We start from the raw sequence: 13,665 nt of genomic DNA on the forward strand, positions 1-13,665 counted from the left end.
CATTGAAATAAAATTCAAATATTTTTAAATTTTTCGCGCCATTGTCCACCGAGAAAAGAAAGGTACATTTTAAAAATGTCATAAGTGTTTTTCCATGACATTTATGTGTAAATATTACTCTACAAGTGTGATAGAAAATAGAGACAATTTTAGTTCAAATAAAAGACCATTCGGCAGCCGAAATGGAAGTAGATTTCAGAATGAATAAAAAAAAATTACAGGATTGTACACAAAAAAAAAAAAAAAAAAAAAAACTATGAAATCTAAAAATAAAACCACTGCAACAGCAAATTTCATAATTGGCATAGCGGAATAGGACTTAATTTCAAGACTACATACATAATGTGGCACTTAAATTGAAGCTTATTTAAAGAGCTTTCAGTTACAATTTACAGAGATTCAATACGTTATCCCATTCAAAAGTTATTCCAGTTAGAAAGTGGAGAAATGTGAACTTTTGAAAATTTTGAAATCATGGCATTTCTAAATTACTTGACCGATTAAGCTCATCTTCGAACTTGACTTCGGTATCTATCTGTAGAATAACTATGTTTAGTTTGGTGAAGATCCTTTGTAAATTGGCGACGCTATCGTCGTGACAAGCGGCGTTATATCTTACATAAATAAACTTTTGAACCATATGTATTTTCTGACTCAGCTCGTCGAGTTAAGTTGCAATATAGCAAAATTTCCGTCATGAGGATCAATGCAATAGATTTCTATGAAATCTACTAAAAATCACTTGATTATTGTGAGGCGAGAATAAAGCACTACCTCATTCGCTTCGCTCATAAGGCGTGCAAAAGTTTGTATTGAAATAAATTATTAGAGATGGTTTATTATTTAGTGATTTTTAATAAATCTATGTATTTACAATACATTTGTTTAAATTATAATTAAATAGATTACATTCACATGTGATATAGTGAGTTAAATTATTTTATTTTCGTGTTAAACGATCTCATACTAAGTGAAACTTTGGTTACGAAAAAATAGATCGTAGTTTGTAATACATTAATAAAATTGAATTTCTTTGTTTATACATGTACCTAGAAATTGCATGAATATTTAATTTACAGTAATTACATTTTTATACGCTACATATATTAACATGACTGTAAAGTTATTAAAGTGTGTTGTAAAATTTAGAATAATTTTTTTATTCAATTATTCTTTATTAATAACGATTTAAAGAGATCAAGATGTAGGATTAATTAAGTACAAAATCATTTATTTTTTTTTTTTTAATCATGTAATTTTGGACAGTTAGAAAATATATAAGGTTTAAAAAGTTATTGAGCTATATAAAAAAATAGTAGAATTTATACTGGAGTTTTTTTTTCCACAATTTTATAGAATATCGTGTTACAGATGCCATGAGCGTATTAAAATAATTTTTTTTCACCAAAAGAAGTATTGATTATTACTTTTAACAATTCAACTAATAAATTAAAAAATTATTAATATATTAATAATTTTAGCATCTTCAAAAAATTACAATGATGACGAGTATCGTAACGAAAAATCAATTTACTAAAAATAAATATTTTTAAGTTTCATATTTTTTTTATCAATAATTTTCTTTTTACTGATACGATCGTATGGCATCTGTTATGAGATATATTAATTAGACGTTATTATTGTCAAATCAAAATATATTTTTTTTATTAACTTGGTCGGAAAATTTGATTAATTATTTTTAACGTCCTGCTAAAAAAATTAAGTTTCCAAAAAAATAGATTATTGATTTAATTAAAGGTTTTTTTTTTTTTTTTTTTTTTAAGAAAACTAATTTTTCAAAGTTTCTAATCGACCTTTAGAAAAAATAAATTTAATTACTAAATTATAAAAAATAATTTTAATCAAAATGATGATTTATACATAGATCACCACATTCTGTGGAATTTAAACTTTGTATCAATAAATTTCCATGCATCTCACCGTAAGTCTGATATAACTTTCCAATCACCTCAGAAAAAACGTTAAAAACTTATAAATAAAAAAACAAAAATCAATAGTTACAATTGAAAAATGTAAACTCCACTAAAATCACAGTTATTTAAATGTGGCTAGAATTAAAGAAGCCTCAATGGTGTAGACCAGAAGTAGCGCCAAGTCGCGGTGTTGGCCCAAAGAATGCATAAGGCGACAAATATGGCGGCAAAGAAGCAGCAGCGGCCGCTGCAGCAGCAGCAACAGGATGCGGAGCAGGTGGCATCGTGTGTAATCCAAAGGAAGATAAGGATGGAGGTAACAGTCCAGGGGATTTCCCATACGGATGATAACGTGCTGTTGCAAGTGGACTCAAGGGTGGTGTCGGATAGCTACGGGAGTACAGTGGATGTCCTGGCGGTAATCCCGTAGGTGTAAGAAAAGACAATCCCGAATCACTTGTAACACTGGTGTGACTTCTCAGATGTTGAAGCAATTCTTCAGAAGATGAAAACCGCTTGCCGCAGTAACTTGTATCGCCAGCGATCCAATTACAGACATACGGCAATTGTGATGCAGCTGCAAGTGCTGCTAATTGTGCATGTGCGTAAGCAGCCATTGCCGAATTGTGTGCGTTCATTACAGATCCATACGGATTCGTTGGTGGTGTTTTAATATGATCACACTGGATACACCCAGCAGGACAAGATCCGTGCACAATACTGTTGACGTTAGCAATGCTAGCACTAGTTGTTGCGGTTGTTGTTGATAATTTGCTGTAACTAGTAGTTGGTGCTGCTGTTGATGTTATGGGATTTAGTAAATGTGAGCTATATTGACATCCAGTACAATAGGGATCACGACAAACTGGTGAAACGAGTGGTGAATCTGAGGGACCACCAGCGCTTGTACCTTTCATCCGTGAATAATTTAAATACGGATTAAGGGTATTGACGTTTTTTAACGTAGGTACATGATGTAGGGACATGAGGGAGCTTGTCATTACGTCTATTGGCAGGGGGTAGCTGAGGTACGATGATGTAGATACCGCTGTCGGAGTAGATTTAAACACACCGAGTGGTAAGTCCTTGATAGATGGATCCAATAATAGATTTGATGAGTACGGAGATTTTGAATCCAGCTGAAGTGATTGATGCATTTGCGATGATACTTCGCTGCTTGTTCGTGACAAAGGAGATTCTCGTGTTACCTCGCTGGTACCATTTGGTGTTGATGTTTTCCGACCTTGTGGTGTTATAGCACGTGATGAAGCACTTTGATTGCTCGAGCACCTCTTAGTGCTCGGTGTTCGAGATCTTCCTTGAGTAATCGAATTACTGGACGGCGCACGTTGCTCTTCTGGGCTGGAAGTTTTTTCATGAGATTCCGACGATTGTTTTGAATTTGGTTTCGATTCGCTGTTACATGTTACGTTGATTACATTGTTTGGAGATGATTTGTCACGTCCTTCTAGACGCTCCGTTGACTTTGATGATGATTTACCGGACGACTTATCTAGTGAGGAATGGAGGGACTTTAATGATGCCGGTGGATCTGCGCCAATTTGACTGCATGTTTGGGCTAGCAATGCCAACGGGCTTTTTTTTGCATCCAACTGCAATGAGAAAAATTTTTTAACTAAAATCTATTGATGTTTTTCAGTAACTTTTTTTAGTGAAAATTAGATTAAGCTACTTGATTAAAAATTACGATAGCTTCTGCGATTCTTTCTTTAAAGAAGAAAAAAGGATAAAGTCAGATTCTTTATTATACTTAAGAAAAAAAAATTGTTTTTTGATTTCCCTTCAAAAACATATTGATAAATTTATTTACTTCATATTTAGAGCCAAGTTATTTTACTTTCTTTATTTTCCTAAATTTCAATTAATTTCAATATTTAGAAGAGATTATTTCATAGCTTGTTTATTTTACAAAGAAATCAAATTAAATTACAATCAATTATTTAGATCAAAATTAGAATTTCTGCCGATTGCATTAAAGAGAGGCAATGTTAGGCATGATTATCTGCGTATTGTTAATATCTCTCTGATGGAGCTTAAAACTTTAGGATCAAATGAAATTTTTATCTATCTATTTAAAAAGTTAAAAAAAAAAAAAAAAAAAACCGAGTAAAATAATCTTCTGTACACGAAAAAATAATTTACAGAAGTCGGAATTTAAAAGTATTTCTAAATTAATAATCAAGTAAGGTTACAGATCATTTTAATTTTTAATTAATAATACATTAATAAGTTGAATGAATAAAATATAAATGAACTAACCGTAGTCGGTAAAGGTGTAAGATATTCCGGACGAAGATACTGATTTGCACTTGAAGTTAACATTTTATCGCGGCAATTCAGCGAATTGATTAATTAATAATTCATCTATTCATTAACCAGGTCACTGCTTTCCACTTTGTATTTATAAACTGAATAAAACACTAAAAAATCCACTTAACACATTAATAATAAATAAATAAATAAAATAAAACAGCGTTTTAAGTAACATTTACAACAATTATTTCACTAGTGGGTTGTATCACATAAATCCAGTGAAAATATTCTGTTTTTGAACATGTTTTATCAAATAAAATTAAAAAACCTTCTACCACACTATGGTAAACATTAAATAATAGATAAACTACAGTTTAGTAATAATTGATAACACCGACGTTATCTATTTGAATTCTGAAACACGACTGATCTGTAGTTGGCAGTAGAACCCCGCCAATCTTACCCCACTACGCTAATCCAAGCGGACTCTAGTACAATATTGCCCCCACCACAAACGAGTCTCCAAGGAGACAATCCCCTTCCTTCGTGTTTCTGCCCTCACTATCATCACATCCTTGATTACCCTACTCCTCTGTAGATTCGTACAGAGCTAAAATCTCCCTCTACATCCCTCCACGACTGGAATTCCCTTTCTCTCTATATCAAATACTATAATCATTCTCTTGTGGGGAATTCTTTCCCCTACAAGTACAATAACTACCACGACACGGTGTCGGTCGTGTCCCGGCGGTCGTTGTCAGTTCGCGCCCTGCCGACACTTTTACTGAGCACAACCGACCTGGCCAACGACGTGTCAACTTGTACGGAAACCCACCACTACCACGTCATCTTAAACTTTACCTCCATACTAAGTGTATATATTCTTCTCTTTCTTTTTCACCACTCTGTTTTACTCTTATCCCTTTCTCCGTCTATCTATTTACCCTTTCGTTGCACGTTTAACGCGATTTTCCACTCGGTCATTACCAGGATAATTTGCTACTCGTCTGACTGTTATTAAATTGACTAAATCTACTTATTAAATACGCGATTCACTCAAATGTATATAATTTAAGGTATAAAACATGAGGCACGATAATCTTTAGAATTTTTTTGCTCAAAATATTTACTGTTTTTGAGAACTTTTGAGAATTGATATTCTTTGAGTTAAAAAAAAATAGTAAACTACTATTTTTCCTTTTAATTCAAGACAATTATTCTGTTTTTTAACAATTTGACGCTATTCGTCATTCATATTCCAGTTTATAACTTTGATATAATTTTTTTAATTGAAACAAAAGTCCCGATTTCAAAATTAATCGATCTAAATATTTAACAATTGAGATTGAAAAAAATTTCGGTAGTTATTTACGAGTGAGGTCAATCCCATTTTGCCCCACACGGAAAAAATAATACTTGAAAAATTACATTATCAATAGTAATAAGTGTCCCGTCGTATTGAATACTAGAAAAATTACAGTTCGAAATAACATTTTTCTAATTCAAACTTTAAATGTTAATTTTCAAAGCTTTCAATGTAAATATTATATTTTACAATGTAATTCTTATAAAAGATGTAATACTTGCAATTTGAAACTGTAATTTTTCCAATTTTCATCACAAAGCGCTATGTTACATTATATACTGTAATTTTTCTATTTTTCTGTTTTTGATCTAAAAAAAAATTTTTTTTTTTTTTTTTGATCAAGTTGATCAACTTTTTTTTTAATTGTTCGTTTTGAGAACCAATTTCTAAAGAGTTACCGAATTTCTTAATTTCAAACATTTAAGTAAAGAAAAAAAAATCATGTATACTGACAAGAAAAATTTCCTACAAGAAAATTGAGCAATATTACAATATATTAATTTGTTCAAAATTAAAAAAAAAATATTTTTTTTTTTAGCTAACTGTCTTGTTAAAAAAAATTTTTCTAGATTTGGAAAAAAATAATTTTGGATGGAAATTTGCAAGTAATCGAATTAAAATTGTTTTTTTTTTTTTTTTTTTTTAACTAAAAAATATTTTTCTTCAGCTAAAAAAAAAGAATTTGAAACAAATTAATTTCTCGTTACAAGATTGCTCGATTTTTCTTGAATAATTATTTTCATCCGTGTAAATAAAAAAGTTTCAATAACTGCTTCCTATTTAACTAGTTATTTATGTAAAATAGTTCTCTCGATCAACAGAGTTGTTATGAGTGATTGTTATCATAACAGTAATTAAAAATAATAACATGGATATAATAACGTTTATCATCGCTATAATTTGCAATTATCAGCGACAACGTTAAAAATAGCAAAATGCGAACAACTAGACAGGACATTATCTCTCGTAATTGGGCATTTAAAAAAAATATTTTTCTAATATTCTCCGATAAGCTGTCTTTGAATGTCACTGTAAAAAAATTGTAACTTTTCCTGTGTTTAAGTTAACGAGTATATGAGTTACCTGTAATAGGTAGGGCGATTGCTACTTGAATTGTTCAATTATTTATACCGATTAGCAGTTAATAACGATACCAAGTATAAAACGATAAATAAAAAAAAAAGGAGCTTCTTCAGTTGATTAATAATCATACATACTGAATACAATTAATTTTCTCGATAAATAAAAGCACTTACTTACGGGAATAATTGTTATGTGACAATTGAAATTGATAGTGATGATTAAAATGTTGAGTTAAGTATTAAATAAGCAAAATTAAATATCGTGTAGGCAAAAGACTTTAGTGAAAGATATATCATACAACATAGCAGCAGAGAGACAGATAGATGTGTATAACGTCTCTGTTCGTTGTCGTCGTCCGCACTGACTTGCATCCGGTTATTTATTACTTTACGACGGCCACAAAAAATAATTACATTTTACGACGTTGATCTTGAAGCGATTGCTTTGATCTTCACCGGTTAAGTAATGCGGACCAATATAAACGTAGTGACCGTTCATCTAATTATGTTGATACATATAAATCTTTGCACGTGTACACATACACATGAAAAATATTTGTGAGTGAAATTATGTTGAAAAAAAAAAAAATTCGTTTTATTAATTTATGAAATATTACTTTAGACTTTTCGAAAAAGTCTTTGTACTGGTACAAACACACTATGTTATACTGATCTAATGATTTATTGAATAAACAGGGATGCTATATGGAGGATTAATATATATTATTTATTATATAACTACCTCTTCGTGTAATGAGCTCATTTTAAAATAATGAGCTTATAAGTCGTATGTTTAATAAATCATTTAAAAAATTACTTTTTAAATTAATAAAGAACGATACTTTTAGACAAATTACGAAGCGATTTTATAGTTCTTTGATAGGATTTTACGCTTTTTTTTTTGAGTGAAAAAATTTTTTTTCTAATTCTAAACCGTTTTTCTAATTTTTTTCTTGACTATTTTGCATCGATTAAAAATTCGATAAAATTCTTATTTTTCTTTTATTTTTGTAATTTTTTTTAGCAAATATTAAATAATTAATCGTCAGCTTTTAAATTTTTTTTTTTTTTCGAAAATAAAATAAAATTTTAAATTTTACTGTTTTTCGTATTTTACAACTTTATTTTTTTTTTAATATCTCAAAAACAATTGCAAGGAGACACTTGGGGTAGTTAAAAAAATTTTGAATAATAAACAATTTTTTAAAATCGTCAAAACCGACTTTTAACATCAAATTTTGATTTTTCAATTTAAATATTAGCAATTTTTTTAATTTAAAAAAGTCCCAAAAAACTGCCATCGGTCCGAATAACTACCGTAACTATTACATTCATATATAACACTATGACATACAAACGATGATGCCCAAATCCACAGATACACTGACTATCCTATCAGCGTTCTTCATAGCCATCAATCTGACAGCTATATATCGAGCTTTATTCTTGATCCTCCCTATAATACGTTATTGTTACTTTACGATGGGAATTCATAATATAAATCCATTTATCAATGCTCTCTAACACACGTAAGTCTCGTAGGGGTTCCCCCAACATAGATGATATCGACACGTCATTTTGTGTGTCATAAGTTATAACAATTGACATGCGGTTAACAATCAGATAAAAAAGCAATAGAATGAAAATAATAAATAAAGAATAAAAATAATGCTTTATACAAATATATATCATCCCTGACCATCTTTTGTGTAATATATATTATTTATTTTGAAGTGGCTTGTATTCGGCGCCACATAAACACGTCACCCTCGTCGCTATGGGTTGTGGCCAAAACCTTCGGATAATTATACAGCACTCTCATCTTTCACCAACCCTTTATAACTACTGTTAATAATCCTTCTAATACCTTTCTGGGGAATCTATTTGCTAGCCATACGTTTTTTATATTTTCTTTTTTTATTGCCAATATTTTTTGGAATAATATGTCATTATAACTATATCATATAGATAGTAAATCAAAAAATTCTGTTTAATCATTATTCTTTTTTATTATCTTAAAAAAATTTCATTTATTTTGTCTATTTTTATCACCACAATTTAATTAACTATACCCAAAATTATTTATTATATTGAACTCCAATAGAGAGTTACTTAAACTATTTTTAGTTAAATATGGGCTCAACAATCCAATTTTACGATTCAAAGTCAACAACTTTTAATGATCAAGTTCTTATGAGTGCGTACATTGATTACGATTTATGACCAGTCAAATAGATTTATGCATCAGTACCAGCGACAGTGCCAGAGAAATCTCATCAGAAAATTTCCGAACATGTTCTTTGTGTGGCTGAATCAACACAGAATACACGATAGAGATTCTCCGTACCGCCCGTATAGCACTGGAGGTTTACAGAGCGCAGCTGAGTATTATATAAATGCACACCCAGAGCGCGGTTAGTTCTGACTAAACTCGACGTTGAGTCGTCCCAGTACGCGGTAAATCAACCTAGTGAACTCTTGGTCGAGGCAAACAATGCGTGCCGTGACGAAGGCATTGTTGAGTTTACGCCCTGCGGGGTGCTCCAGCTAACATCCGAACCCAAGCGGCTCTGTTCACTCACTATTATACTAGGAGACCATCAATTACATGGAAAATTGCCCACACATTATTTATGTTTGTACATTTACAGAATATACATACACACCTATATATATTATATTTACACATAAATGCATTCATGTATGTCACGCATGTAATTTTAAAGAATTAACCGTGAAAAAAAAAAAAAAAAAAAAAAAAAATTCTGGAAGAAACTAAAAAAAGTGCGAAGATAGGAAGACGGACTGTAAGCGAATCTTCATACGTAAGCATACGTCACAAGGCCTAGCTAAGGGAGATTTTGAAAAAAATCGAAAATATTGCATTTAATTATTGCAATGTATCATTAATTTTTAAATTAATACATTAGCCATAAAATGTAATGGAGTAATGGTAATTTTCACCATAAACAAACACAAAATTAAATTTTTTCAAAAACCTTGCGAATAAGCCTTATTTTACTACGGTAGGGTAATATAAGGCCTGCGGGTTAAACATACTGGAAATAGTTATACTACACTTGATAAAATTGGTATTAGAGATCAATCATCACTTAAATTGAGCAACAATACTTTTTAAGATGTTGATAAAAATTAGAACAATGATTTTAAATTATTAAATATAAAATTATAAAAAATGTTTCCCATTTACTCAAATCGTTTTTTAGGAATTCTTCTGCGCTACTTTAGCATATTTAGGATGATGAAATATAGAAGACAAGGAACGTTGTATCGGGACTCTATAAACTTGTAGCGACATTTCTATGCTAGGCGCTTCTACTAGAGAAGTCTTTAGCGGAAGCGGTTATTTTAAATAGCATTTCTATCACTTAGGCCTTATTACCCGAAGGTAATAAGGCCTTATATCTTGGCATTAAATTTATACAAAAGTTTGTGAATAAAATGTTCGAAAAACAAGCTGTAAAATGCCTAGAGGAGGTATTGTACTGACATTCCATTAAGAATCGAAGAAAGTTAAGTAACTGCACGTTAAGTGAGTAATCTGAGTTTGACAGCTCGATAAATAGTTGCATCGGTTGATCGAAGTGAGTAACTTAAAATTCATTTGTTCTTTATACAGCTTGTACTTTTCAGATAAATTATATCTTACGTACGTATGACGTCTTGTACATGAATAAATCATTGGCATTATTTTTGTGATTGACACAAAATACGCTCTAAAACATTGCCGGAAGGTATCTGTTCCAAAGGTTTATATAATATACTTAACTTTAATTTATTAATTTTCATTCATTTATCGATCAATCAATGCAATGCGACTAACCATTAATATAATAATCTAGAGCGTAGTGTATGAAATAAGAACACCATTAACTATGATTCGTCCATTTTTCATAATATCCCTCGAAATATCCATCTACGTTTGGTTGATTAATGACCACAAAATTCCATGTATACGAATCCAACATGACATACAATTATAGAAGCTCTGTCAAAGTACATATTAAGTTTCATATATATTAAAAAGATCATACAAAATATAGCATATCAAAATCGTACGTTTTAACCTTTTTTTCTTCAATGTAAACTTGAATTTTTCAAACTCACACACATACATGATTTATATTCTATAATTTATGTGTAGGGTGCTTTTACAGGTCATAAATATTTCTAAGGGTTAACGGACAGCTCTATAGATTACATCCCCTTTAACTAATAAATACGTTATTGTCTGGTTCGAATGATGTATGACACTCTATAGTAGATGATAGCAATAAGCAAACATATATACTTTAAAATATTTTAGATGATAAACCAAAGTATACATTGACAACATTTTTTAGGTCTTTGAAATATTAACAATCACATGATTTTATGATATAGATAAAAATGTCAGTTAGGGTAATTTGAATCTAAAATCAATTAGGAAAGATGATCGTTTTGGTTTATTTCAAATTTGTTCAACGTCTTTGACAGTTTTAAGTTGAAATAATAATTATTAAATTTATTGATTAAATTATGTAAGCTAAAACAATGATTAAGGTGTCCTATAAAAAAAAGTTGACAATATTGATTTGAAAGACGATAAAAAAAATTCAAAAATTCATGATCACTCTGGTAGTGTCAATAATGAAGGCTTTTACCTTATCCATTGAGGTTTAATTTAATAAATAATTTTAAGTACAAGAACTTCAATTAAATAGTAGTGATGGTATTTAACTAGATTTTCGTACTTGAGAGAACCAGATTTTTCTCTCAGTGCGGTGATTTAGAATCTTACCATCTACCTCGTCTAATCACTCACCCTGATACTCGGATTCACGAACGAAAATGGTAAATAATGAGTATAATTTTACACTGCCATATACATATACATAGAAGTGATCCATTAATGTATAATACTGGTTTACAAAAAGGTTTTTCAAGTTCGTCCATTAGCATAAATCCAACTTATAAGTCCAAAGGATCCTATGACAATTGAGTGAGTATCTTAATGTAGGGGTAGTTTGACCATATTTATATATATTTAAGAGAGGCATTTCAGTGTCACCTATCAGGCATGACTGTCAAGTAACGACGTCAGGATCAACATTCTGCAGAATGTATTAGTAGTATACGGTGGGCTAAAGGGAGATAAAAGAACGTTCGGAAATTACGGCCTCGTAACTTTCAGTACACGTAAAAAAACATATATAGCAAGCCAGCGAAACAGAGGGGTAGGACGGACATCAGCTAGAAAACACCAATGTGCGACGCGCATAGTACTCTTTTACTTTCGTTCTTTTACTTCCTATTCTTGCTGTACGGTTTATAGCTCTCGGGCGTCTATTTTCAAGCTATCCCTCACGTAGTTGTTTCTCTACCCATATATGTGAATACACATTCATATATTCGGGTGATTTTGTACGTGAGGAAAGGGGAATCGACACGCCCGCACACAAACACTGCTTTACGAGCGGAGTTTACATGATTTCTGCATTCACCCCAGCAATTTGAGATGGCATTTACTATTTTCACTATGTCGTCACTTTGACAACGCTCCCAGACACACTTACTTATACATGGATCAATTCGTATCAGTGTGGATGAACATATTATCACATACACTGAGAGAAAAATCTGGTTCTGTAAATTACGAAAATCTAGTTACATAGCATCACTACTTTTTAATTGAAGTTCTTTTGCCTAAAATTATTAATTATATTGAACCGCAGTAGCTACACTGAAAAAAAAATTAACTTGATTCGAGAGAAAAATTCTTGAACCAAGAAAATAATTTTGAAGAGAGTAATTGTCTTGAATCAAAACGAAAAATTCTTGAATTAAGTAAAATTTCCTTAAATCAAGAACATTTTTTTTTTCTGTGTAGTTTATTACTTTATTCAACTAACTATGCACTTTTCTTTCAATGAGACAATTTTAATGATAAGGGTTCAAAATTTTGCGATAAGTTCAATTAAGAAAATCTTGTAAATTATATTCAAGAATAAAAAATCCTAAAATGAGAAAAAAATGAATATAGAAAATGTAAAAACAATTGAATTGGCATATAATAATCATAAGGAATAAATTTATCCAGAGTTTTGAAACAAAATAACTTTCGATAGAATTACTATATTTCCGCCTAAACAACCATCTTTTGTATCTTATGCATGCCCGTTTCGAGTACCTACTTTTATGATTCTCCAGCCGTTGAGGACATAAATGCAGCCTCTTGTTTCCTCGCAACTCTGGGACTCGGGCCAGCATCTGTTTCGACTTTAAATACTTTACTTCACTACTTTCCCTTTTTTGTATATGCAATATTTTGTCAACTATTTCAAATAACATTTCCATAAATTTTTATAATCCCATCAATAACGAGACGAAAAGAATCTTTGTACTCCTTAAGCGTTAGTCTATCAGGATCCTTCTGACGAGTAACTACGTAAGTCTTAGTTATGTAGAGATCAAGTAAGTTATACACAATTACATTGAATCTCATATCATAAGATCATTTATTTATCAGTAGCTGATTTTAGAACTGCTTAAAATAATTTTATCAGGCATAATTCTTCACAAAGTCTCTCAAATTTTAAGCGATAGCTTAAAAAAATTATTTTTTAGTATTAATAGTCTGTTTAAAAAAATATACCATGAAAAAAGGCAAAAAGGAATGCCAACAGCACGTGGTGTTCCCAAGCGGTCACCCATCCAAGTACTAACCACGCTCAATGCTGCTTAACTTCAGTGATCAGACGAGAACTGGTTTTTTCAGCATGATATGGCCGTTGACGAAGAACTTTGTAAATGAGTTTCTATATCAAGTGTTCGATAAGCATGTAGATTATTATATTATTAAATAAATTAAAAAAAATCCAATAAGAACCTGTGTTATATGTCGCAACAGCAGAAAATTTTAGGATTGGACATAAATGTCTAAATTTTTTCCTAAAGATAATAACAAATTATCCTCTACCTAGTAGATCAAATACAATTCAATTCATTT

At 30.7% G+C, this 13,665-nt stretch overlaps 1 protein-coding gene and 1 non-coding gene across 2 annotated transcripts; both read right to left on the minus strand.

Annotated features, from left to right (window-relative positions):
• Positions 1 to 961: 961 nt before the first annotated feature.
• LOC141533765 (zinc finger protein Noc) lies at positions 962 to 4,611 on the minus strand. Its single transcript, XM_074252804.1, has 2 exons — positions 4,215 to 4,611; positions 962 to 3,547 (listed from the first exon to the last, which is right to left on the minus strand). Exons 1-2 carry the CDS (start codon positions 4,275 to 4,277, stop codon positions 2,087 to 2,089), a joined length of 1,524 nt encoding a protein of 507 aa, XP_074108905.1. The 5' UTR covers positions 4,278 to 4,611; the 3' UTR covers positions 962 to 2,086.
• Positions 4,612 to 13,333: 8,722 nt separating this feature from the next.
• LOC141533975 (5S ribosomal RNA) lies at positions 13,334 to 13,452 on the minus strand. The gene has a single exon (XR_012480360.1). It is a non-coding gene; the product is annotated as a 5S ribosomal RNA (ribosomal RNA).
• Between the last annotated feature and the right edge of the window lie 213 nt (positions 13,453 to 13,665).

The sequence above is a fragment of the Cotesia typhae genome, unplaced genomic scaffold (assembly GCF_013202065.1).
Source record: "Cotesia typhae breed Kobodo isofemale line unplaced genomic scaffold, CoteBio_Ctyphae scaffold_121, whole genome shotgun sequence".
Taxonomy (NCBI): Eukaryota; Metazoa; Arthropoda; class Insecta; order Hymenoptera; family Braconidae; genus Cotesia; species Cotesia typhae.

What these genes read in the sequence shown, in the direction of transcription:
- LOC141533765 (XM_074252804.1), bottom strand. Translation starts at nt 4,277, where the DNA reads ATGTTAACTTCAAGTGCAAATCAGTATCTTCGTCCGGAATATCTTACA. An exon ending in TTACACCTTTACCGACTACG is followed by an intron (nt 3,548 to 4,214) that starts GTTAGTTCATTT and finishes TTCTCATTGCAG; the next exon opens with TTGGATGCAAAAAAAAGCCC.